At 43.7% G+C, this 26,411-nt stretch overlaps 4 protein-coding genes across 13 annotated transcripts in view; 2 read left to right on the forward strand and 2 right to left on the reverse strand.

Annotated features, from left to right (window-relative positions):
* The window catches only part of srpx (sushi-repeat containing protein X-linked), a 22,546-nt gene extending 14,469 nt beyond the window's left edge, over positions 1 to 8,077 (reverse strand). For 2 of the 5 annotated variants that reach the window (XM_058081506.1, XM_058081502.1), the window contains exons 1-3: positions 8,016 to 8,077; positions 6,574 to 6,715; positions 79 to 336 (exon numbers count right to left, since the gene is read on the reverse strand). In XM_058081506.1, the coding sequence (XP_057937489.1) occupies positions 79 to 145 (67 nt within the window). In that variant the 5' untranslated portion in view covers positions 146 to 336; positions 6,574 to 6,715; positions 8,016 to 8,077. Of the gene's footprint in view, positions 1 to 78; positions 337 to 5,033; positions 5,121 to 6,573; positions 6,716 to 7,462; positions 7,900 to 8,015 lie in introns of those variants that run through there. The other 3 variants (XM_058081505.1, XM_058081503.1, XM_058081504.1) reach the window with 3 other exon arrangements.
* Positions 3,874 to 7,103, forward strand: otc (ornithine transcarbamylase). Of its 4 annotated transcripts, none has more exons than XM_058081513.1 (10): positions 3,874 to 4,304; positions 4,487 to 4,625; positions 4,713 to 4,794; positions 5,040 to 5,127; positions 5,617 to 5,770; positions 5,844 to 5,966; positions 6,225 to 6,278; positions 6,354 to 6,491; positions 6,610 to 6,747; positions 6,875 to 7,103. In XM_058081513.1, exons 1-10 carry the CDS (start codon positions 4,234 to 4,236, stop codon positions 6,932 to 6,934), a joined length of 1,047 nt encoding a protein of 348 aa, XP_057937496.1. In that variant the 5' UTR covers positions 3,874 to 4,233; the 3' UTR covers positions 6,935 to 7,103. The 4 variants fall into 4 exon arrangements, 3 of the variants coding, with proteins under 3 accessions (XP_057937496.1, XP_057937498.1, XP_057937495.1); XR_009131613.1 differs by having other exon boundaries at positions 3,875 to 4,304; positions 6,342 to 6,491; positions 6,551 to 6,747; positions 6,875 to 6,890; XM_058081515.1 differs by having other exon boundaries at positions 3,875 to 4,304; positions 4,506 to 4,625; positions 6,342 to 6,491; positions 6,875 to 7,101.
* gpr161a (G protein-coupled receptor 161a) lies at positions 7,213 to 12,029 on the forward strand. Of its 2 annotated transcripts, none has more exons than XM_058081491.1 (6): positions 7,213 to 7,607; positions 8,828 to 9,206; positions 9,413 to 10,134; positions 10,220 to 10,327; positions 10,420 to 10,545; positions 10,621 to 12,029. In XM_058081491.1, exons 1-6 carry the CDS (start codon positions 7,484 to 7,486, stop codon positions 10,890 to 10,892), a joined length of 1,731 nt encoding a protein of 576 aa, XP_057937474.1. In that variant the 5' UTR covers positions 7,213 to 7,483; the 3' UTR covers positions 10,893 to 12,029. The 2 variants fall into 2 exon arrangements, with proteins under 2 accessions (XP_057937474.1, XP_057937476.1); XM_058081493.1 differs by having other exon boundaries at positions 7,214 to 7,740.
* Positions 11,060 to 26,411, reverse strand: part of dcaf6 (ddb1 and cul4 associated factor 6) — a 17,719-nt gene continuing 2,367 nt past the window's right edge. The window contains exons 3-21 of one of the 2 annotated variants that reach the window (XM_058081480.1): positions 25,840 to 25,932; positions 24,652 to 24,837; positions 24,464 to 24,577; positions 23,357 to 23,492; positions 23,079 to 23,290; positions 21,799 to 21,892; positions 20,782 to 20,904; positions 19,620 to 19,862; positions 19,286 to 19,489; positions 17,729 to 17,788; positions 17,447 to 17,615; positions 17,271 to 17,374; positions 16,513 to 16,816; positions 16,381 to 16,422; positions 15,196 to 15,334; positions 12,868 to 13,024; positions 12,715 to 12,803; positions 12,521 to 12,626; positions 11,060 to 12,453 (exon numbers count right to left, since the gene is read on the reverse strand). In XM_058081480.1, coding sequence (XP_057937463.1) covers positions 12,395 to 12,453; positions 12,521 to 12,626; positions 12,715 to 12,803; positions 12,868 to 13,024; positions 15,196 to 15,334; positions 16,381 to 16,422; positions 16,513 to 16,816; positions 17,271 to 17,374; positions 17,447 to 17,615; positions 17,729 to 17,788; positions 19,286 to 19,489; positions 19,620 to 19,862; positions 20,782 to 20,904; positions 21,799 to 21,892; positions 23,079 to 23,290; positions 23,357 to 23,492; positions 24,464 to 24,577; positions 24,652 to 24,837; positions 25,840 to 25,932 — 2,634 coding nt within the window. In that variant the 3' untranslated portion in view covers positions 11,060 to 12,394. The remainder of the gene's footprint in view (positions 12,454 to 12,520; positions 12,627 to 12,714; positions 12,804 to 12,867; positions 13,025 to 15,195; positions 15,335 to 16,380; positions 16,423 to 16,512; positions 16,817 to 17,270; positions 17,375 to 17,446; positions 17,616 to 17,728; positions 17,789 to 19,285; positions 19,490 to 19,619; positions 19,863 to 20,781; positions 20,905 to 21,798; positions 21,893 to 23,078; positions 23,291 to 23,356; positions 23,493 to 24,463; positions 24,578 to 24,651; positions 24,838 to 25,839; positions 25,933 to 26,411) is intronic. The other variant, XM_058081481.1, reaches the window with a different exon arrangement.

A 26,411-nucleotide genomic window follows, 5' to 3' on the forward strand; every position in this document is an offset into this window, starting at 1 on the left:
GCAAGCCAGCTGGGTGTCTTTGTCCAGCTAAAAAGGATTCGTACATTTTTTAGGAGGGATTGTAATCTATGTTCTTACCTTCATACACAGAGCAGATACAGATGTGGACGCCGCACAAGAGCAGCAGAGCAGACCACGTGTCCATGCCGTGAGAAACGGGACGGGACGGGGCAGGGCAGGACAGGACAAGGACGGGAAAAGACGCTCCTCAAAAGTGTGCAGGAAAACTTCCAGCGCATTCCTCCTTTTCCCCCCTTAAAGCAGGGCCCGCCTCTTTGCTCCACAAACAGGAGAACACACAGAGTGGCTCACCCACTGACAAGCACTCTTCATCACCTTTAAAGAGAGAAAACATTTGACACACTTCCTCTTCTCTTTCACTGACCGCAACATTAGCTAACATTGTGCTAGATTATAACGCTTATTATTATAGTGCTTGTAGTGCTGTGGAACTGCATTGCATCACACATTGAAGTGGGAACCAGATTTGGTAATTTATGCCGGGATCACTTAGTGCAGCTAAGTGGGAACGCAAAGTATAACATACAGTAAATGGGATCCATGTTTCCTACAGTAACTTAAGTGGCAACCACAGTTGCTATATGAAGTGGGCGCCATTCTTGGTAACTTAAGGAGGGGTGGGTATCGTTTACATGGTTTCCGTTTGTGCCAGATCCATACATAAAAAACGGAAAATACAAGCACAAGGTAACCCTACTTGGTCACTGAATTGGGATCCATACTTGGTAAACCCCATGGTGATCATATTTAGCAATTGAAGAGGGATCAATATTTAGTAAACCGCATGGTAACAATATTTGCTAAATGAAGTCCATACTTGGTAAACCGCATAATAACCAACGCATGTTAACCAACGCATGGTAACCAACGCATGGTAACCAACACATGGTAACCAACGCATGGTAACCAACGCATGGTAACCAACGCATGGTAACCAACGCATGGTAACTGAAGTAGGATCCATATTTAGTAAACCACATGGCAACCATATTTGGTAACTGAAGTGGGATCCATACTTGATAAACCACATGGTAACCATATTTAGTAACAGAAGTGGGATCTATACTTGGTAATCCACATGGCAACCATATTTGGTAACTGAATTGGGATCCATACTTGGTAAACCACATAATAGCCAGGCATGGTAGCTGAGGGAAGTGGCATCTATACTTCTTAAACCACATGGCAACTATATTTAGTAACTGAAGTGGGATCCATACTTGATAAACCACATGGTAACCATAATTAGTCATGGATGCGGGATCTATACTTGGTAAACCACGAGGCAATCATATTTGGTAACTGAAGTGTGATCATACTTGGTAAACTGCATGGTAACCAAGGCATGGTAACTGAAGTTAGGATCCATATTTAGTAAACCCAATGGCAACCATATTTGGTACCTGAAGTGGGATCCATACTTGGTAAACCGCATGCTAACCAAGGCATGGTAACTGAAGTGGGATCCATACTTGATAAATCGCATGGTAACCAGGACACGGTAACTGAAGTTGGGATCCATATTTAGTAAACCCAATGGCAACCATATTTGGTAACTGAAATGGGATCCATACTTGGTAAACAGCATGGTAACTGAAGTGGGATCCATACTTGGTAAACGGCATGGTAACCAAGGTATGGTAACTGAAGTGAGATCCATACTTGGTAAACTACAAGGTAACCATATTTGGTCTGATGTGGGATCCATACTTGGTAAACAACAAAGTAACCATATTTGGTCACTGATGTGGGATCCATAGTGGGTAAACTACAAGGTAACCATATTTGGTCACTGAAGTGGGATCCATACTTGGTAAACTACAAGGTAACCATATTTGGTCACTGAAGTGGGATCCATAGTGGGTAAACTACAAGGTAACCATATTTGGTAACTGAAGTGGGATCCATACTTGGTAAACAGCGTGGCAACCATATTTGGTTACCATAGTGGGATCATTATAGTCATTTTAATGGAAACCATGAGTCTGTCAGGCGTCTTCAAAGAGTGAGTAGCTTTACTAGTTTTTTTATTATACAGTGATTAACTAGTTGTTACACTTATGTATATGATAGTTGAAATGTAACTCAAAACGCCGTCTATCGAGCTAATAATATCATATAATGAATATGTTATCAATAAAGGGGGGCGTTTGAGCCTGTAACAAATGAAATCACTTTACAATTATTTCTATGAGAGTGATTTAAAATGAGAGAATACCAAAATATGAAAAAAAAAATCAAATAAAAAAAATCCCAAGCAAAGCCACTTAATTCGAGGCAGAGAGCGAGGCCGCTCTTAATAAAAGACTCAAACAAAGAGAGGTGACAGCCGGCCAGACGAGTGGAAACTAAATAAAAAACCTAACAATACAATAAAACCGCTGACTCACACGGTGCCGCAAATGATCTGCTCATGGTTGACCAGTTTGCGCAACGTAGCATTAGCTGTAAAAATGGCAGATCAGTGCAATGCAGAAAACAAAGGATGACAGCAACGTTACATTGCAATTGTACGTGTACAAAAAAAGAGAGAGTTTGAGCTACATCACTGCATATCATAGCAATCCCTGTGCAAATACAGCGGAATGTCTACGGTGGAACACTGCCTTAATAATAATGCTTCCGTCATTGACTTATATTGACATTTGTTTGATGATCGGAAACATTTAAGCGTGACGTGCAAACAATGACAAATCGGGAAGGGGGCAAACACTTTTTCACACCACTGAATATAATATGTATTATTTATTGTCTGTAAATGTGATGTATATTTTCCTCCACTTCCTGTCTTGTTAAAGTTCTGTGATTAATAGTACTAATCTTCATAATATCTTGTATTTACAGACAAACAACACTAACACAAGACGGGGCTAGGATACGTTACAATGTACTGTACACACACAACTGAAGACACTTTTCCCAGCCTGAGTCATCGTGGAGTGTGGAAAGTGACGGGATGTGGCGTGTGTGTATGTGTAAAGAGGATAAAGGTGCTTTGACATGCTCATCATCTCTGAGTCTTCTAGGACGAAAGAGCAAATACTTAAGGCCCAAAAGAAGTGCTTATACTGGAAAATCTCCACACACACATATACACAGTAAGCATGTATGCTGAGGTATGCACATTTCATGGAAAAGTCAGTATGTGCTCACTGTTGCAGCTTCCTGCCCTTAAGCTCACACGATTAGCTGTTAATGGACTATTATAATTCAGCACCATCTCACCTTGTTTGGCAAAACTTGCGGGCGGTGACACACAATAATGATGATGAAAATGGTGATCAAGTGTTTTTCTAAAAACGAGCAAGGACGCGTAACATAAAAAAGTACTGTAATATTACACACTTAATGCTATCACTGCAGATGTGCTAAATTTGGTGAAACACTGTTCCCTGCTGGATGTAATATACACTGCAGTCGACGGGGCACCACGTGGGGTAGAAGACGCTTGCTGCTTCGAACCAGGGGTGTCCAACTTTTTTCCACCGCAAAAAGGAAAAATCCATGGAACCTCGCAGGAGACATGGAGAAAAAATGATGGGTATAAAAAGGGACGGAGCTCACAAAACTGCGAGAGAACACAAAACTGTTTGCATTGCTTCGAACTCACGTCCATGTTCGGAGGAGATGTTTAACACTTCAAATTAAGAGCAAAATTCTTTCAGCACTCTTTGAGTATTCCTTGATTACCGGCACCCGAAAGGAAATACATTGACTAGCCATATATCGGAATCCGACAATTGTGTCCATTGCTTGTCCTATACATAAACAGTCATATCAGAAACTCAACGAATGAGCTGCTTTTAATTTGAAGTTTCATGGCAAACATCCGCTCTGAACACGGAAGTGCAATGCCTTCTGGCAAACAGATTTGCGTTCTCTCGTGAAACAAAAAACAAAAACCCTACCTTAGGAAAAGAAGAACAAACCTTGAGGTACAATTATTTTACATTTTTGATACAAATATTCAAACACTATTTTAAAGAGGCAACTATTTTAAAATGAAAACAATTAAAATAAAGTCGATACTTTCAAACAGATTTAACATTATGATAAACGTGCGTCAAATGATTTTGATTTTAGTGGCCAACTCCACCCCAAAAAAATATCAAGAAGCCACGCCCACTTTTGCAGCCAATGGGACCTGTTTTTTAAGTGAGTGAATAAAAGACAGAAGCCAGTCACCAAAGTGTCATTATCTCTTTTTTAACGATGTATTTTAAAATATTGAACACTACAAGTTTCAAATGTGGATGTTGGAAGACTTATGCTCGTGGACTCAGGTATGGACACTTTTTCCCCCTCTTTTTGCAAATTTTCAAATTGAATTCAAATGAAATCAGATGATCTTCATTTAAATGACTGCTTTGTTTTGCATGTTCAGCACATAAATGGGAACGTCATTATTACTATTCTTCATTCGTATTATTTAGAATGAACGGTGACTAGTTCCTGCCTTATACAGGAGTGGGTCTGCTTTGCAGCGCTGTGAGAATTTAAAGGGTCGGAGCTGTTTGACACTGGCAGACTTCACTTCAGAGGAAATCAAGAGGCTGTTGTGGGTTTCTGCCGACTTAAAACATCGCATCAAGCATGAAAAACAGGTCAGAATTTCTCCGTTTTGCTGTGCAAATGCTGTGCATATGGTTCCGTCATGGACCGCTTTCTCTTTGTGTGGTGTGTGTTTGTAGTACCTCCCTCTTCTGCAAGGAAAGTCCATTGCAATGATATTTGAGAAGAGGAGCACCAGGACAAGAATGTCCACAGAAACAGGTGTCACGACATACAGTAGTTACTCAAGCATTTAAACGATCTAATCAGCATTGTTGCACACAAAAATGCAGTGCTGAGCATGCAACAATCATGCACCTCCCGAACAAAGGGTTTTTTTTAGGCTGTACACCATCCCGCTGAGCTTAGTTAGCTGCACAAGAGGGCCAACACATTACAAACAACTCTCAGTGTGTTACCACAGAAAAGTACAAAACTGAATGACATCATTGTTCTTCTACCTGTAGGATTCGCATTGCTGGGTGGACACCCTTGTTTCCTCACCACCCAGGACATCCATCTGGGAGTCAATGAAAACTGTACAGACACTGCAAGGTTCGTCATCAGTTACACATTTTTTTAAAAATACATTTTTATACATTTTGAACAAACTTTAAAAAAAATGCTCATGCTTTTTTAGATAATTTCCAACACATTTTTCAATAAATTATTCATAAATCCTTGGTTCATTTTGCACACATTTTCAGTTAATTAATTCACATATTTTTGGTTAATTTTGAACATACTTTTCAATAAAAAAAAAATATATATATATATTGGCTGATTTCTGACATATTTAAAAAAATATATTTTTACTTTTATTGTGAATTTTGGACACATTTTAGAGTAAATTATTCATATATTTTTATGGGCCGCATGTTGTACACACAGTCAGGAGACCTGTGTTCGATTCTCCACTTGGGCATCTTCTGTGTGTAGTTTGCATGTTCATGTTGGGTTCATGTTCCTCCCACATTCCAAAAACATGCTAGGTTAATCGGCGACTCCAAATTGTCTATTGTAGCTCGATGTCTTGTGCTACAGGGTTCTCTCAGGACTGTGTGATGTCATCTTGGCTCGAGTGTACAGCCACGCCACGCTGGAGGAGCTGGATAAGGACTCCTCCATCCCTATCATCAACGGCCTGTCTCACCTCTATCATCCAATCCAGATTTTGGCCGACTTCCTGACTTTACAGGTTCCACCACTAATAAAAGCAGCTTTTAAAAGCAATGTTTCATTGTGATCCATACACCAGCATCCTCTTCCAGGAGCATTATGGATCCCTTACTGGGCTAACACTCAGCTGGATCGGGGATGGGAACAACGTCCTCCACTCCTTTATGACGACCGCACCCAAACTGGGAGTACACCTGAAGGTTGCTACCCCGAAGGTAGACTTTTCATAATATGTTTTGGTTTATAAAGTGGAACTTGTGTGGAAACAGGAGGCGTAAGGGACAAGTTGAGATGCTTTTAATATTTTGATCTGCCAGACAAGTGTATATAAAAAAAGCTAACCACTGGATGACGAAAATACAATGAAGTCAAGGGCGGCAGGTGACAGGAAGTTGTACTGTACTAAGTTCTACTGTTGTCTGCAAGGAGCCAAGAATGCAATGCTAATTCTGTCATTGTTTTTAACTTCTCAGGGCTATGAGCCAGAAAGAGGTATAATAGAAGCGACTGAGAGGCTCTCTAAAAAGGTAAATATTTTTACAATTAACCATTTCAAAAAGATACGTTTCAAAGAATACTTTTGATTTTAGCATGCAACCCAGTTTGTGCTGACCTCTGACCCTATGGAGGCTGCCTGCGGCAGCAATGTGTTGGTAACGGACACCTGGGTCAGCATGGGGCAGGAGGAAGAGAAGAAGAAGAGACTTGTGGACTTTGGAGGTTATCAGATAACCAAGGAGGTGCGTGATGATGGGTTGTGTTATGACAAGAACGTGTTTCTCACTTGTTTTTGTTTTAGAATCTTTAATACGGGGCACTCACCATGAGGTCTCAGCAGTAGGTATGTGTTATCTGCAGACAGCGAGTGTGGCTCAGCCAGACTGGACCTTCCTGCACTGTCTGCCTCGTAAAAAGGAGGAAGTGGACGATGACGTTTTCTACTCCTCACGCTCCCTCGTCTTCCCTGAGGCAGAGAATAGGAAGTGGACCATCATGGTGAGGAATTAAAAGGACTAAAAGCATTTCAGCAAGCATATTCATCAAAGTATATCTTCTCAATGGACAATACTATGTGTGCTCCATTTTTGTGTAATACAGTATATTAATCTCTATCTTTTTTTAGGGTCTGCTGGTGTCTCTCTTGACAGACTACTCCCCACATATACCAAGGATCAAGTTTTAACATCAAGTTTAGGTGGAATAAAGACACATCAGTATATGCAGTCTATGAAGTGTAAAGATACTACTTCCTTAATCAAAACATATTTCATTTCCAGCTTTTCCAACTTATTTAAGGAGACATTTTAAGCAAAACTGAAATAAATACATTTGCACAAACGCCCTTTCATTGCTCAGCAGCACTACTACAGTTGGAGTAAAATGCGCCACCCTGTGGATAGAGTGGGGAAGTACGCGCTTTGTGATTGGCGAAGGAGAATAGTGACGTATTAGTGCGGGAAGCTTTGTTCTACTTGGGTGGTCCGACTAGTCAATCAATCGGGTCAGTTATGATTTGATAAATAAAATACACCGACAATGTAAATAAACTCATGACAACACCATATTTGGACAGAATTGTCGCTTAAATACAAAGTCGTACCTAATGTAAAGTAAAGCTTTCGAAATCGACGATACGTCTTGGAAAGTAACAGCGAAATGTTGTAAAAGCCTAAAACAAAGTTAACAATGGCGGCACAAGAAAGATACCAACAGAACCTCGACGACCACCCACATGCTCTGCCAAGAAGTAGAGGAAGGCATCTGCTGGGGAAAGAGGGGGGTGAAGTCGGAGTGGGAGGAGGACGCCATTGCCTCCGCAGCTGGTAGTGAATGTGTGTGGGATTCGGCGACTCGAGGTACGGACGCTCGCCCGGTTTGAGGACTACAATGTCGGCTAAAAGGTGCTCAAGGGGACCCTCGGTGGATATAAGAGATGGGGACGAGGAGGAGTAAGATGTTCAGCTCGCTTGAACAGAGGGAGAAAATTAGGTAAATACTTTCATGAAAAGGAAGACAAAAGGGAAGAAAGTTGCTCGAGTTAGCTAACCAACGGTGGCTATTTTTGTTAGCTTCGTTGGACAAAGTTACTCGTTTTTCTACGAACCACCCTTAACATCCTCGCTAACATACCCCCCTCGCCTCCTCACTACTTACAAACTAACGCGAGTGTCCGCTAAAACCTGTGACCACTTTTTGTGCTGCTTGTGCAGTTCTTTTATTGAACAGTTCAATTAAGTGTATGTGCTGTTACCGCTAAGGCTTACCAATTTCTTCGTTAATGGCGTCTCTTAGTGACGTCACCTTCCAGTTGGAACGCACAATAAATATTGAAGCTAACGATTGTTCCCATTTAAAACCAAATACATTTAAGCTATACGGCAACGTAAACCATAACGACACATGTTGGAATAGTGAAACATTGACTGTTTTTGCGGAATTACATGTTTTTGTAAATATTTTAATACCGGTGGCCGTCTGCTCAATAAACAATGCACTTGTTTGTGTTTGAGCTAATTCTGTACGTAGCATGTCATAGAAATAAAGGACAGCGACGTTCGAGAACTTCATAGATACTTGGGTGCAACGTTACCACATTTTCTAAAAACGACAAAGTTAGTGACGTCACTAGTTGTAACTTACTACAATGAGCGACTGTTTTGAAAGGCAGTTTACAAACCCATTAAGCTAGTATTGGGTACCCGACCACTGAAGTCTGTGTACTTTCACGAGAAACACTTGGTTGTATTTGAGCGAATTCTCTGCGAATTATGTATATATCTAATGGAGAAGCTAATATGAGGCATAAAAGTGGCTTAATTTGATGGGTCACACGGTTTAAAAAGGACTTCCATGCTTGTATGTATTCGTTCGTGTCAGCTCCTGTGACCATGAAGGAGTGGTTGAAAAACATGGCTGGTGTCAATCAAACCGCAGCATAGGCGGGACTTAGCAGCTAATTGTCCATAAGTCATCTTAAACAATGATGAAGATTCTACCAGCTAAGTGCACAACCCATAGGTTGCGTCACAAATGGTCATTTACAGTCATGTGAGCTCTTCAGTCTTCTGTGTTCCAGTCTCCCTGCCCTCTCCGGCGACCTCCCCCCTCAGCATGAATGCCAGTAGGAACTGCACCACGGTGGGCAACGGTGAGGGCCTGGCTGTGCTGGAGTCCGTCTCCATCGTGACCATCACCCTCCTGGCCTGCTTGGGCAACCTCCTGATTGTAGCCACCCTGTACCGCCGCCCTTACCTTCTGACGCCCAGCAACAAGTTTGTCTTCAGCCTGACCCTGTCCAACCTGCTGCTGTCCGCCCTGGTGCTGCCTTTCGTGGCCGTCAGCTCGGCCAAGCGGGAGTGGGTGTTCGGCGTGGTGTGGTGCAACTTCACCGCCCTGCTCTACTTGCTCATCAGCTCGGCTAGCATGCTCACCTTGGGAGCCATCGCCATCGACAGGTTAGTGTGAACGGCCGAGTGCTCCTGTCTGTTATAGAGGAGCTTTGGTTAGTGTTTTCACAGTAAGTCCTTAAAAGCAGCAGTGGCGTCCTGTCACAAAGAGGATCTGTGACCATTCTCATTTATGATTGTAACTTTTAGGACTCACGCAGGTATATCTAATCAATATTTCCATGGATCGGTTGATTACCTTTCCATCCCAACAGATACTACGCAGTGCTCTACCCAATGATCTACCCCATGAAGATCACAGGGAACAGGGCTGTGGTGGTCCTCGCCTATGTGTGGTTGCACTCCCTGCTGGGCTGCCTGCCCCCCCTGTTTGGCTGGTCGTCCTTCGAGTTCGACTGCTTCAAGTGGACCTGCGTGGCTTCTTGGCACCGCGACCCGGCGTACACGGTCTTCTGGGTGGCCTGGTGCATCCTGCCGCCCTTCTTTGTCATGCTGGCCTGCTATGGCGTCATCTTCCGTGTGGCCCGAGTCAAAGCCCGGAAGGTGCACTGCGGGACGGTGGTGATGGCCCCGGAGGACGCCGGCGGGGCGCAGAGGAACGGACGCAAGAACTCCAGCACCTCCACGTCGTCCAGCGGCAGTCGGCGGAGCTTGGTGTACTCGGGGAGCCAGTGCAAGGCCTTGGTCACCATCCTGGTGGTGATTGGGACTTTTCTCATTACGTGGGGGCCGTACGTGGGCGTGATTTGTACTGAGGCCTTGTTCGGACAAGGTAGTGTTTCCCACGGGCTTGAGACTCTAGTTGCGTGGCTGTCCTTCTGCAGCGCCGCGTGCCACCCGCTCATCTACGGCCTGTGGAATAAGACTGTGAGGAAGGAGCTGCTGGGCATGTGCTTTGGGGATCGTTACTACAGAGAGTCCTTCGCCACACGACACAGGACGTCCCGCCTCTTCAGCATCTCCACCAGGATCACAGGTTTGTCGCCGTCGCGTCAAGGATAAAGATGTGACGATTTCATGTTATTCAGGGTCCATCACACAGTTGCTTTGTCTTCCACAAGATTTGGGGATGTCGCCTCACTTGACGGCCATGTTGGCCGGCGGGGGGCAGCTTCTGGCTCCGGGGAGCAGCACTGGAGACACCGGCTTCAGTTTCACTCAGGACTCATGTGAGTGTCACAGTGGATTTCAATTTCATACCTACCGAGACTCTAATCCATTTACTCTTACAAACGCCCGTTTTACACGATCACCTGTGCAGGTACAGACGTGGTGCTACTGGATAACTTCTCCACGGATGGCTCCTCCTATCCGCACCATCACAGCATTCCGTCCGGGAAGAGGAGGAGCTCTGTCACCTTCGAAGACCAGGTGGAGCATTCCAAAGGTGTTCGCCCTTCTTCATCATAGGATCTTTGTGCTCACATGGAGCGTATTACTAACATGCTTGCTTACTTCACAGCGGAGCAGAAATCATCTGTGCAGGTCCACGCTGAGGTCCACACGTCCCTGGACACCTTCGCTTCCTGCTTAGCCAAAACCATAGAGAGTGACGTCAAGCTGACCCTATTCGGGGACGCTCTCGCTCTGCCGGCGGGGCTCTGCACGGCGCGAGTGGCGCAGAGGCCCAGATATCTGGACGGTCAGAGACTGAGGCTGGAGAGCATCGACGAAGGCATCGTCAAAGATGACAGAGACGACGAGGAGCGCCTCTCTCAGATACAACCATCCTGATGTTGGCCGTTGTGCTCGCTTTTTGTCCGATCGATTGTTACTTTCACCTAGGCCACCAAGATTGAAAAGTCAGGTGACACGAATGTGGATTTTATTCATTCCTACATTCCACCATTGCAGCAAGATTGGTGCTTTTCCACCGCACAGTACCGGCTCAGCTCGGTCAAAATACCATGCCACATTGAACAAAACACGCTAACAAACAAGCCTCCTGTATTGACTCCACCACAAAAGGAGACATTTTATCCAAGAGGAGAATGAAGGCAACAAAGCATCCACGGGAAAGTGTTACATTATCAGCAATAGTACCTGCTTTTACCAATGGAAACACTTTAATACGTGTGGGCAGGTAGAGGGGCTTATTTGGCATTAAGCAGTCTGATGGCCAGGGGGAAGTAGCTGTCTCTAAACCTGGTTGTTCTAAAGCAGAGCCTTCTCCCCGATGCCAGGCGAGAAAACAGTCCATGCTGGGGGTGTGTGGGTAGATCCGATGGGCTCTTGATACGCAGCGGGTGTTTGCCAAGCAGTATAAAGTGGCATAATTGCTCGGATTTAGTACAAATGTAGAATGTGTACTACTATATGACCGCATATGCATGCGGTTCTGCTAGCAGCAGAACAACTATTTGTCTCTCAAGCTTACTTTTTCTTTGTACATTTGAAGAGGATTACTAGCTTGTTTGTTTCTGTTTTGCATACGGTTTACTGTAGCTGTGCGTTTGTTCTGTGTATATGTAGTACCTGCCGTCGGAGTTCAGCAAGGAACCCTGGGTGAATGTATAAGCATTTAATAAGCACATCCACAGCGCTTCAGTCTTACCTCATATTTGTTACAATTGATTTGTTTGAATGGTACTTTTTGTTTTTTTTATAAGGAAAGTGACTGAATTGTAACCTTTTGATATTTCACAAATACTTGTATTGAGTTTCTATAAACGTAAACCATGTTGCTTTGTTCAATACTGCAGATTGAATCAGTCAATTAGTAGAACGAGAGGAGCAGCACATTTGTCACGCAGGCACCTAATGAAATGCCCTGTTGCTTTATTTGTTTTTTATTTCTTCAAAATGCTGTAAAAGATGCATTTATCAATGTGAACACTCGGGGCGAGTTACAATAGATTTTGTTCTTTCTGCTTTTGCTTTGTTTTTTTGACCGCCACCAAAAGTATGAAGTACTCTTGTTTACATCGCTTTAAACCCAACACTGAAAGATTACTCCCAACATATAATAATAATAATATTGCACTTAATCTTACATGCCACTCACCTCTCAAAGCTGATGCGTACTGACACCATTGCATTCACACACGGCCAGAGTTCACTCTTATACATAAACATTCGTAAGAAAGTCTTTAAAAAAAAAAAAAAGACAGCTGAAGAGGGACAGGGCTAGAAATGACACCAAAAAGGAAGTATTCTACACTTGTACAAATCTCAAGAAGTGCTCTGCAGCAAAAAAAAGTGTTCTCTTTAAAACAAGGAGTCAACAACGATCCACTTTACTGCTCATCCTCGTTTTCTTGGCCTGATCCTTCGGAGCGGTCGCCTTCGAGACGATCTGGGTGGTAAAAACACAGGAGTTTGGGTAAAGGACTAAGACTGACGGGTGCAACTGGGCGGTGTACCTGATCGGATGTGATTGAGGGACGCCAGCATTCGCAACATGAAGGACGCAGGCACCGTAATGGTGTTCCTTGTCTCCTCCAGCATCAGTTCATTTCGTGTTATGACCTGGGAGAAAAGGGGGGGCATGGCCATGGAAGTGTTGCAAAGGATGCAAAAATCTGGCCGAAGGCAAAAGCCGCTGAAGTTTACCTACCTCATCAGCGAGCAGCCTGTTGAAAGACGGTGACTCCTCCAGCGGCGACCAGATTTTGATGTCATAGTCGATCCCTGAAGAGGCCAGAACTGGAGAAAAGCGAGTGTGAGGTGGATACGTACAGTATATGCTACATATTAGCATGCCACTGACTGGGGTCGTAAGGATGCGGCTGCAGGCAGTTGACCACGTGGTTGTCGGCCTCCAGCAGCATGAGGTGCTCGGCCGTGTGCCTGTCCCAGATGAAGATATGGCCGCAGTCTGAGCCGCTCATCACAAAGTTGTTGCCCCAGAAACAAGACTCTTTAATCTGAGGCATAAACAAAACAACATATTAGACATGAATGGACCAATATTACATTGCTCTGCCAGTCTTTACACCACAGACACTCCACAGTAGCCACGTTTTTACATGACGAGTTTTTCTCTTTCCGAATGACCTTTCGGGAAACAATGGTATCCATAGAAAGGAATATTCCAATCTCTTGTCTACATGCGCCACGAAAATCAACCAGAATAGTCAATAGGGCATGCCCAGTAAAACGTAAACATCAACATCACGTGATACCGGCTTCCCCAAGTTTTTCTTTCACTTGTTGGAATAACTCCGTATTGCCAGTTTTTCGTCTGTCCAGTCTTGAAATTTAGTTTGAATCAAAAACAAACTTTGCTTAGTCCAGTGCCGATTGCTGGCCTCCATTTTTAAAAGTGAAGAACGTCTGGATCTGCGTGTTACGTCATATCTGAGCATGCGCTGAAAGAACGCACCCGGGATCAATTTAAACAGGAAAATATCAAATTCAATCTTGCTAATATGTTACAATTAAACTCAGAACATGTTTTATATAGATATATATTTTCTTTTTTAATAAAACTGCACTTGTGAATGGCGTATAGAAGGGTTTAGATTCTGTTTCACAGATGGCGGTAATGCACACGAAAGCTGTTTGCCAACCGCCAATAAACAGAAGAAGAAAAACACCACGAAGAAGAACGCACCCTGACAACTTTCCGTTTGAGCGGGCACAAGATACCTCAATCGGATTGGTTAAAGGAATATTCCATCCCTGTTCAATTCTTTCCGTTTGAGCAAATAAACCAAATGCAATTGGAATATTTGGGTCCATGTATACTATTGGCATAATGGCTATTGACATAATATTTGCAAATGATGATTAATAAATGTTAATTACAAAAAGTGATATTGGATAATTCCTCACGGCACACCTGACGGTTTCTCAAGGTACACTAGTGTGCCGCGGCACAGTGGTTGAAAATCACTGTTGTCGGGTGTTCCAGTCATTAGCTGCAGCAAACCGGAAAGCGCTGCGTCCAAAGTCGGTACAAACTTTGGGGATGGAGAGTTTGATGTGATTACTGGACCTTAGATTGTAAGCAGAGTGAGAAAGATGTAAGAGTGAAGAGGGATAGAAGGGTGTGATGCCAAGTATGGTTTTGTAGATGAGCTGGAGCCAGTGACGGAGCTTAAGAATACATTTTTATTTAAGGAAATATTCTCCTCCTAAACACATGTATAATTTGGCGTCAAACTCAATGGGGAGGGAGGCAACATGCCTCAAGGGAGATGAATGGCCAGTTAACAAATCAAGACTTGACGAGAGAGAGAGAGAGAGAGAGAGAGAGAGAGAGAGAGAGAGAGAGAGAGTTTGTGGGGCTCCAACTGCGGTAATGAGATCCTCAGGTAACTGGGCCATTTAGAAGCTGAAGGTGATAAATAGGTGGAGAAGACGAAGCTTGACAGTTGCTTGCGTAAGACATTTCACATCATCTTGCACAACTGGACAATGCAGTATTTTCACTGTATTGTGTTTGTCACTGATCACATTGCTTTGTATGCACAGCGCCGGTAATGTGATAGTGTTAGGTAAGAACTCCTACCAGCAATACAGGTATTAGTCAACATTTGTGGAGGTTATTTTTGGTTGGCTTACTCAACGGTTACATTCCTTTCCAGGTTGCACAATTTGGAATTATACTGTTTTGAGTTGTTATATCTCAAAATTACACCAAACATTAGCATTCAGCTGCCTCCATGACATCAATATAACATTTATATCAAGCAACTCATGAATTAATACAAATTAGGAAGTAACACTGGCAGTTCAGAGTTGAGTTTTATCCAGTAACCTGTGTTTTTATTATTATGATTATTATTGCAAATTAATTTAAATCTGTTCTGGTGAGCTAGTGCTTGTCTCACAGCGTTATTGACACCTAGTGGCCAATGTAGAATACTACATTCACAATTAGAATGCTTCCTCTGCCTTGTATTTCTTTCCGTTTATATAGTTAGCTGATGTAGCCATTTTTATGCTTGAAAATGTTTAATTTAGGCCAAGAATAGTACCATTTTGCTTAAGTATGCGTATTCTTTATGTGGTATTCAACCATAAAACAGTGATAATTTATGAATGAAAACAATACAGTGAGGGTATGTGTGTACAATGTACAATGTACAACCATTGTGCGGGAATTGCGGTGGCCCTTGTACACCATTTTCACAGAGGGCCTCCTGATGTTCTGCGTCTCACTCTCCTCCATCTCCCTTCTTTCTTTTCTCCTGCGAAACAGCTCCTGGATGCGAGCGGCTGCCGAGCGTCTGCAACACAAGGAGACTGTGTGAGCGAATACGCCAGTTGTTTGGTATGAACCTCATGCTTGTGATTTAGAAGGCTGGTGACAACACAGTCACTGGAAAACTCCATCCAGCTCCCAAATAATTACACATGACCCATTTGGCCGATACCGCCATAAAATGGAGATATGGGATGATGTGTTCATTCATTAAACAACATTAGTTTGAGGGAAGAGTTGTCGCGGTTGGTATCGATATCTGTGTAGCAGATCACAGGTACGAAAGCCAGTATGGAACATCCTTAAATATAATACACTTAATTAGGTACACTCGAGGAGATGTACAATTTAAAGACCCAACACCAACATTCAGCCTTTATAAAGTACAGTCAAATAATAATCCTCATTTTTTATTGGCGCTCTCAGAAATGAACAAATGTGCAAACATTATCTGAAATTATGGCATAGTTTAACGCGATAATACAACATTGTAACTACATCTCACAGCTCAATCCCACCCTCGGCCATCTCTGTGTGGAGTTTGCATGTTCTCCCCGTGCATGCGTGACTTTTCTCCGGGTACTCCGGTTTCCTCCCACATTCCAAAAACATGCTAGGTTAATTGGCCACTCCAAATTGTCCATAGGTATGAATGTGGGTGGGAATGGTTGTTTGTCTATATGTGCCCTGGGATTGGCTGGCCACCAGTCCAGGGTGGACGCCGCCTCTCTGACAAAGACAGCTGGGATAAGCTCCAGCAACCCCCACGGCCCTTGTGACAATAAGCGTTATAGAAAATGAATGAATGAATGAATTCAGCTACCAAAGAGGGCCAAAAAATGAGAATGCTGTAATTGAGTGCTTGTACTGAAGCACATCAGATAGTGCAGGTGTACCCAATGAAGTGTCTGTGAGGGTATGTTTCTTCTTAGTAAATATATGCACATCTTCTACTTGTACACACTCGGTGGAGTCAGTATCCGCATGCCAGAACAGTTAGTTTAGCGTGTATGTGCATTAGTCCCCCTTGTGTATGCTGGGCTGTGCTGTGTCACACACCAAGCGTGTTACCTGATCATTCTATCTCCTACTGCAGATCCTCTGGAATTTAATCTACATGTGCGGTACGACAAATCAATGACAAAAAGGACAATTCAAGTCAGAACAGGAAGCACGAGCGTGGTCCTCGCTGGTGTACGTTACCTCTGGCCCGGTCCTCTGAACCGTGTCGAAGGGATGAGGATGGGGTCGTCATCGCTGTCATCGGAGTCCTGGTTGGCCCTGACCGGCTGACTTTGTCCCTCCTCTGCCCCCTCCCTGGGCTCCTGTCTCCTGCAGTCCCCAGAGGTTTCTTCAGGAGGGTCAGAGGGACTCCTCTCCGTGACACCCCCCTCCACCACCGAGCTCTGGATTGGCGACCCGGTGGGACCACTGGAGCAGGAGGCGTCGCGTGGAGGATCTTTGGAGGTACTAGTCTCACTTTGTGGAGCTGGGGGGTCGCAGGGAGCTGAGAAGGGAAATGATGCTTGAAGTTTTACCTCCACCAAGAACTTATTGTATATCTCTATCTACATGATTGATTGTATGCAGCTTCCATTTCAAGAAATCTTCTGGGAATTGTTTCTCTTTTTGTTTATTCATATAATGGCCAAGAATTTGGGTGAGAATAACACCACCAGCACAATGTACCCAACCAGGCAGCTTCTGGATGTGTTTCAGCATAATAAAGACCTCATTGGGAAGCATATTTTAGAAAAATATAAAACTACTACAAAATTTTAATAATGATAATTAATTATTAATTCAATTAATAATTACATAATTAAATAATAATTTAATTAAATAATGTTTTAGCCTTGGACAGCTGTTCTCTGTCAGTGCTGTTCTTTTATTATTCATTATTATCAGTCATTATCCTTCTCATGATCATATGGATATTGATGGTAAAGGACATCACTCACGTAGCTCCAGAACTGAACCCTTCGTGGATGGACTCTCTCGGCTATGCAGTGTGTCAGACGCTTTGGGACCTGCACTGCCAAGAGAGCTGGATGTGCTGCTGCTCCTAATCAAACAAAGCCATCCTCTGAGAACACATTCAATCCTAAAGATGTGGAAAGTCACAAAAATGTCTGACCACTCATCCGTGAAGTCCAGTTTGATGGTGCTGGTGGTGGTTCCCTCTGAGCTGTAGTGCAGGCTGAGCACCGGTTCCGCCGCACCGGGTCGGCTGTTACCAGAGGTGGAGGGAAGGCTGCAGATGGCTGGCAGAGGAGCATCATCAGGCGGGGAAACAGAAACTCCTCCTGCGTGGAGAGACAGCAAAAATGTTACAATCTGACAATTAATGACAACTCCGTGCACTGGCTCTCATAGGATTGCGTGAATGGGAGATGTGGCGGATGGTTTTAGCACGCACCCTGCTGCTCATCAAGAGTCATGCATCCCAGCTGTTTGTTTACCACAGATGATGGGGAATCTGGAAGAGAAATACACCACTCAGAGGCCAAACACTGGAGCTGCAATGTGAACAATCACCCAAGTTCAAGGTCCCAACTAGCCATCCATCCATTTTCTATCCCGCCTATCTTCACTCGGGTCGTGGGAGTATGCTGGGGCCTATCCCAGCTGACTTTGGGCAGGTTGCCAGCCAATCCCAGGGCACATATAGACAAACAATCACTGAACCTAACCTAGTATACTTAACCTTTTGGAATGTGGAGAGGAAATGGCGAGGAAACCCATGTGAGTGGAGAACATGCAAATTCCACAGCGGAGATCTCCTGGCTGTACGGCCAACATGCTAACTACTCGAGTTAAAGGTCCCCCATTATAGTATTCAATGAACTCACAGGTGCGACAATAGTCCCAAATCTAGCCAAACATACAGCTCTCACGTCGGTTGTTAACTTAGGGGGCTTCACTTCTCAATGTGCAGCAAGGCCTGAAGTGGTGGGCGTATAAAAGGGGTGGGCTTATTAGATGTTCTATTGTCTCCATGAAGAAGGGTGGCTTTTGAAAAGTTAATGGGGCACCTCTTCTGTCAGATTTTCCTCTCTAGGGCAGGACTTCTCAAATAGTGGGGCAGGCCCCCGCTGTGAACCATAAGAGGCTCTTGAATACGCTTGTATGCTTCACACTGCTCTCTGTTGTGTCGCATTTCGCTGGTTTCAGTTTTGAGTTCAGTCTGTACAGTCCAGAAAAATCAATAAATAGTATTTCAAATCGGGAGTGCCCCATTGGGGGCATGACAGAAAAGCATTGGGAACCACTGCACCAGGGACGGGCTGGACGGCGTGGGTTTTCTCCAGGTACTCTGGCTTCCTCCCACATTCCAAAAACATGCTAAGTTAATTGTCGACTCCAAATTGTCCATAGGTATGAATGTGGGTGGGTTGTTTGTCTATATGTGCCCTGGGATTGGCTGCCCACCAGTCCAGGATGTACCCCACCTCTCGCCCAAAGACAGCTGGGATAGGCTCCAGCACCCCCAACCCTCGTGAGGATAAGCGGTAGGAAATGAATGAATGAAAGCTGTAGGGACACTTATTGCTGTCAGAGCGTCATTAAAAAGTACATATTGCATAATAGAGGGCCTTCAGAGTAGTACAGATTGAGTCATCACTCTTCAGTAAAATTAGAAATGAGTTTGCATATTGTTTGGAACTGGCTAAGATGCCAAGTGTTGTGCAAAGTGACATCTGGCTTGATGAACAAAGCAGGAACACTCCTCCTCCTCGCACACACCGAGCATGCTGTAAGATCAAGGTCAAGTATAAGTGGCACCACTACTACAGACGAAACACGTGGAGTGATGCAGCATGGTGAGTATGGGATTAGTGGCGTTGGGGTGAATGAAGGAGGGATGGCAGTGGGATCAGGTAGAAGTCATCGTGGAGCTAACACAAACACGGGCATGAAGAGGGGAAGAAGGGGTGCCAGGCAGACAGCGGCAAAAAGGGTGGGTTGGGGTAACCTGTAGGACGCGTCTCAGGAATAGCAGTGGCAGCCAGTCTTTCTGACTGTCTCTCTGGGGGTGCAGAGGCAGAGGAGGAAGAGGAGGAGGAGGAAGAAGAAGACGGGGTCGCTCGCCGCCCCTGTCCTGGGGGGTCAGCCAGGCGAAGTAACCTCTGCAAACGCCTACATACTAAACTTATGGGCAGTCGATGAGGGCCGTACTCTGACAGAGAGAGGGTGGGATTAGGGAGAGGGAGGATGGACAGGGAATGGATGACAGGATGCTGAAGGGGTGAGGCGTGGCTTAACTCACACTAGCATGAAAACCACAAAGGTGACAAGGGGACTTCTACCTGAGAGCGCCGTCTCTGAGGTGACCGCTGTTGTCGGGGCCTGCCTCCTCGGGGCGGCCTGTGTAGAGGGTGGCGATGCTGAACTCTCCACGGGAGGTAACGCAGCAGATGTTGAAGACTCTGATGAGGACGAGGACGCAGGTGAGGGTGTCATTGTCTCTGCACCCGCTACACCCCTTTCAGGGGGGCTGGACCCCTGGCTGGAGGCAACTGCAGCAGGAATATTGGGGCGGACAGCTGTTCCTGGAATCAAGATGATAAGATTCATTCATGATAGATGATGATGATGATGATGATGATAGATCCACCATAAATGCTCCAGTTCACACCTCAATTTCTAACCCTAACTGTGGAGTCTAGTATACTCTGCCGGGTGAGTGGTACACAAGAGCAAAAACACCAGTCTCCAACTATCTAAAGCAGTGATTCCCAACCAGGGGTAGACGTCCCCAAGCAAATTGCAGGTTGTACGTGGAAACATCTAACTCAATCAATCCCAGACATACGTAGCCCTCCAGTACCGTCCATTTTAAACGACCAATGACCGATCTTTCAAGGCACACAGAACATTTTGTTCTATGCCTATGTAAGCATGGAACCCACCAAAAGAAAGATTAGACTCCTGTCTTTCATCAGTAAAAAAAAGTTTTTTTCTACCTTTTTCCATTCTTTAGTAAATCAGCAGTAGAACACAGGTAAGTTTCAGGAAAATATCAGTTCCCAACTATGAAATTTCAATCGTAACTTTTACAAATATTTTTTGCTGTTGTGACAACGTATATGTCTTAACAACTATACCAACATAAACAACACAAAAAAGGGTTGTTTTACATCAAAATAACACTTTAACTTTAATAACACCATGAGCTATTTACAATTTTCACATTTGGAACTGAACTATGTGTGTGTCCTCTACACGCCTCCTCCTTCCTGTCATGTGTGATGACCCTCTGAAATGTCAATGCATTAGTGCAGACTTGCATCATCACCTCTTTTTGCCTCTGGTGCAAAACAAACATATAAACATGTTGTTGGGATTGAATGAGTTCATTTCAAGATGATAGGTTAGTTTTGTCAGTCGTTTCATATTAAGCCAGACTATAAAATGGAAGGAAGACAAGAACCTAGTTGTACTTTTGGAGAATGACCAACACGTTCTAACCTCGGGGCCGAGACTGAGGCCGTGTCCCTCTGCTGCTGCTCTGAGCCTCGCTAGCTTCCTCAAACCACCGTGATAACATGTCCGACATCCTCTGCATTAGAGAGACATTAGGACTCTGCTCACCTGGAAGAGAAAACCCGCCTATGTGTAAATGGAGGATGGCATTTTTGGAGAACAAGGAATTGGTTATGGTAATGGTTTTTATTCATTTGAACATGCATCGGATTACAATTGAGTGCATCACATAATTGATGAGATATACCTCCATTTGACACAATATTCAGTACCTCTACACAAATTGTACAAGTACAACACGACAGTAGCATTACTGACACCTAGTGGCCAGTGTAAAATACGACTTTGAATGAGTCTTTTGAATGCCGTATGTTTGGATTTTAGTTTATGTTGCATTTTTGTGCTTGTAAATTGCTTAATTTGTGCAAAAATAGATGTTGAAATATGCATGTTTTGCCTAACAATAGGCCGCATTCAACCAAGAAACAGCATGGTTTATAACATTTACCGAAAACACTGTTTATGTTACATAAACACCGGACACCTTTTCTTTTCATGTTTATTTTTTGTGTAGCTGAATAACCATTGTGTTAGCATATCTTTTTTTTTAATATTGTGTTAGCATATCTTACACCTATTCAGCCTGTTCTCTATTATTTTATTGTCAAGTTCATTTTTATATTTATTGTTTGTTAGAACTTGCCTTATAATTGTAAATTATAATTGTAAATTACATGCAAAAAATGCGACTTATACTCTAGTGCGACTTATGTATGGTTTTTTTCTACCTAATTATGCATTTTTGACCTTATGCGACTTATACTACGGAGCGACTTATAGTTCAGAAAATACAGTATATATTTCTGAAAAACCGTGGCAGAGTGAATTGCAAAATTTGAAGCGCTAAGTGGCCAGGGACGACTGTATAAAAATAAAAACGTTGTCTTATATTCAGGTCACCACGGCACATGTTTACGTCATGACTTTGTACTGTGATCTTACCATCTCTCTCCCTTTCGCTTTCTGGACGAGCTCGGGGTCCGGTGTCTGACCAGTCACCTCGTAGACGGAGGCGCTTCACTGGTGGCTGCCTCAGCTGTGGAAAGGCGCGCGCACACACACACACCCACGCACTGAGAGATTAGCAGTTTGTCAGTCAAAGCGTGGTCAGAAATAGCTGGGCTGCACATCGCGGTCAGTCCCCCTGCTTCTCTCACAACACTAGCCTTCACTTTCCGTTAAAGCCTCCTGGCGTTATCGCTACAGAGCACAAATAGAACACAGAGGGGTCTTAAAGAGTATCCAACACTCCAAGGAGGAAATCCAGCTGGAGGTGGTGAAAAGTGGAGCTACAGGTGGAGGGAAGGGGAAAAAGGCTGTCCCCCTTTAAGAGACCATCCACTTGAACTATTTGAGGCGAGCGTGCATGCATGGCTCGCTGTATATGGAAAGGAATGTTGGTCGCATCTAGCCACAGCTGAACGCACGAGGCTTTGCAACACCGGCTGGCACCGTGATGGAGCACATCTAGTCGCACATAGGACGCAGCGCCAGCGTCCAATTCCTTGCACGGATCCCATTTCCAAACTAAGCGCTCCGGTGTCGTGACCTCTATGTCTACGTGTAGGAAAAATACTGCAATCGTGCTTCGAAAATAAGGGTGCAGCAACTTGTTTCGTCTCTCCTGCCTTGTGTGTGATAAAATGAAAATAAAGTAAAACTACTCATTCTTATTGGTATGCTTCTCTTGCTTTCATGCTAGCCATTAGCCCTTCTGCCAAGCATTATGTTAGCAGAAGACTGATCAAATTAATTTGTGTAATAATTTGTTTAACTAAATGTAATTTAATAGTAATAGTTAATTTAATAGTAATGTCATGAATAGTATTGACCTACTGAGCAGCTCAACCCTTTCCGATATTGCAGAAAAGTTGAAATTCTGGTTCTATGGCTATCATCATACTCCTTCCTCTTTGCCAGCACTACTACCCTTCTGTGGTGCTATCTCAAGATATACCAAGAAGGTAAAAGACTTGTGGAGTTAATCAATTATATAACTCCCAATTATCACTTCTTTTTACACGTGCTTGACAACAAATGAGATGTCCAGTTACAACTGAACTTTGTGCCATTTTGTAGCGTTAATGAGAGTACTATTGTTTATTATACTTGTATGCCTGTACACTTGAGACTATATTCATTTCTCATATTTTCTATGGGAAATATAAGTATGTATACGTCAAGAAGAAACTAAAATATAATCTCATGCAACAGACACTTACCTCCTCCCTCCTCTCCTCCGAGGGCCCCTTCAGCTCTCGGGCCTGGTCATCTTTGGGATCAAACAGGTAGATGTAGTCTGAGGAGTAGCTGACCAGCACCTCCTGGCCGTCCTCGCTGTAGCACAGAGATGTCACGCGACACGACTTGTTGGACAGGTGGTCGGGCACGAACCTCACGCACATGCCCGTTGTCCCCCGACCCATGTAGTTACCTGACAAGAAACACATTGATGTAAGCTGCTTGCCACAAAAGGTTTGCGCACACGTGGCGTCCTTACCCGTTGCCCTGGTGCCCAGCATGCGTCTGTCGTAAATGCGCACAGAGCTGTCGGAGCAGCCCACCGCTAGATAGTAGGGCATCAGGGGAGAGATGGAGATGGATGTCGCTGCTCTGCGGCAATTTATTAGGATGTCCTGTTAACATGTAAGCCACACTGCTATAAAGCTGCCTTTATGGAAGCTTAAAAAGCCTCTACATTGCATTAAATCAATCACTGGACACTAAAACATAATAATGCTTGGTTTTACAATAGGTTCATTATAGTGTAGAAATGCACTGCCAAGGTGTACTCATGAGTGTAACACCACCTGCAAACAATGAGTCAGACACAGGAAGTGATGTTCTGCATGAAACTCGAGGAGATGCAACAGCCAACGCTAGGTCACATCAAGAGGATACCAAGGTCCCGCAACTCCAAATCTGACCAACATGTTCAGGAAAATGGCCAGAATTGGGACTTAGGAATTGGGACGTGAGCTTGCATGACCTCACAAAGGCAGTGGTCAACTTATTTTTACACTTCAATCTATTTAAGCTATCACTTAACTGCCTGTACCGTTTATAAAAGTGTTATAATGGTCACAGGTTGACCAGGTTATAATTTACAAAGTCAAACACTACAGTTCCAACTTCAACCAAAATGTTCAAAACACTTTAAGTTTAGAACAAATAAATTGGGGGCTAACGAGTTAGCTTGGTATAGTGCAACATGGTATGAGCGGTGGTCATCACTTATGTCCCTGCAGTGATCCCGTACCCTACATCCTACTTCTCGTAAATTGGCTACGATAAACGAGGGACGACTGTATAATGAACTAAATATCGACGCTTCATGAATGACAGTAATACCAATAAGACACCAACAGGTGGCAGTATTGCTCTCTGTTACCCTGGTTTCTGTCAGGTGCCTAAATGGGTTAGCACTTTTACTTTATTCTGGTTTTATTTCGGGTTTTTTTCCCAGTGGTTCCTACGTCTTTCCATTATTTGCTATGGGAAAATTAGACTAGCTGGACAAACCCGCAGCCCTGAATGGATTGTGTTTTGACTTTGGAGGTTATTTGCTGTGCATTATTATCGCAACATATAAGCGATGTCAGCGTACATCTTTGCAGTCTTCTTTAGTGCAGCTGGTTTTCGTGCGGAGGTCGAACCATCGCACCGTGCCATCCTCCCCGCATGACAAGAAGGTATAGGGGTCATTTGGTACCGTCATAATCTGACAACACAGCCAAGGATGAGGTTAAAAACAGGACAGATCAACGAGGGGTTTGAGCGCGTGTTTTTGGGTACCTCATAGGCGGTGCCATAATGGCAGGTGAACTGACACTGTCTGTTGAACTCTGCGCTCTTCTCCGTGTGTGTGTAATAGATGATTCCGTCCCCGGAGCAGGAGATGATCTCCTGGTCGTTGGTGTGGGGCATGAACTTTGCGCTGAAGATGTTGGCACGGTGACCGGACCGTATTGACTTTTTGACCTGGAGGAAGAGAAGTATAAACAAAGATGGCACCTTATTCATAAAGAGAACTCATCATACAGCAACTTTACACTCAAAACATATACATGAGAAATATATAAATGTGTACCAATTTGAGTTTAAAATGGAAAAGAAAACTCTTTCCATTCCAGTTTTTCCATACTGCATTGCGTCTGAGCATTCGCATTCATTGCGGCGCTGCAATGACATCAGCCCCTCTTGGGGCTCTGGTGGACAGAGACAGCACTGCGGCACCATCCACCATTTTCTATGCTGCTTGTCCTCCAATGAAATGCTTTGCTCAAACAAATTGATTAAGAGAAAACTTTTAAACCCATATTTGGTCATAAAATAATCTTTGTATTTTATGACGTGGGCATGTGCGGCACGGCTTATACTACATGTCCAAATCTGTTTTTCTCCTAAATTTAATGGGTGTGGCTTACACACTTGTACACAATCTTGCTCTTAAAAGGAAAACTGCAATTTTGTTTGGAATTTTGCTCTATCTTCCACAATCCACACAATGAGACATGAACATGACATGTCCTTCTCTTTTCTGTGTGTTCTAAAGATACAAAGATAAAAACAGATACAAAGAGATAGCTAAGAACGCATGTAATAATAGGCCAAATTCTAACACAGGAAAGAATGGTTAATGTATGAAAACCTGTGATAGAGTAAAGTCGTGAAATTCAAAGGGCAGAGTGGCGAGGGATTATTTTACAAAAGGCAGGCATGTGAAGTCAGCATTAAACAGCAAGATTCAATGCGCACCATCACTTGTTATCAAGGTTGTTGTTGTTTTAGAGCGGTTAACTTCCTTTTACATGTGTATATTAGTCACAAATGGGAGTGGCCGATGCACCGTGTAACGCCTTCACCATTAACATGACAGTTAAAAATGTTACTTAAATAAGGTTTTACACATTATTCTCACATTATTTCCGCTGAAATTTTCTTTTTCAATTATGATTGTCAGGGAAATTTATTGCAACCAACCTTTTTGTTGTACGGGTTGGTAATGGCCAGGAAGGTATCATCTGACCCTGACAGGATGTATTCTCCTGTGTCATTCCACGAGATGGTGTTGACCTGAATGAAACAGCAATGATACAGCAAACAGGAAATCTCAATCAGCATTCACACACACTAGCTGGCAACACAATTGAGCACCAAGATAACTGTTCATTGAGGTGAAACATGGAGGAAATAACAGGAAAAAAACAACTATAGAACTAACTGCATAACTTGACTTCAGATTAAGTTGTTTTTTTGTTCGTATTTGTGGTGTCAAACAGGGCTGCCAGGGCTGTGTAATTTTCAGGTCAGGTTTCCCTGTTTGGGCCCGAAGTCAAAGATCTGCTTTCAATGATGTTGCTTTTCTTACTATTACAAGTACAACCTTGGTTAGAGTCATTCATTCGTTCAGAAAGTCCAAAACGTACTCTAACCAAATCCATTTTCCCATAAGAAATAATGCAAATCCAATTAATTCATTCCAGAAAGCCAAAAGGTGAACACAACAACACAACAATTATAGTATGACACGCATAAAACAATACAAGTGACGA

This window comes from Doryrhamphus excisus, chromosome 9, assembly GCF_030265055.1.
Source record: "Doryrhamphus excisus isolate RoL2022-K1 chromosome 9, RoL_Dexc_1.0, whole genome shotgun sequence".
NCBI lineage: Eukaryota > Metazoa > Chordata > Actinopteri > Syngnathiformes > Syngnathidae > Doryrhamphus > Doryrhamphus excisus.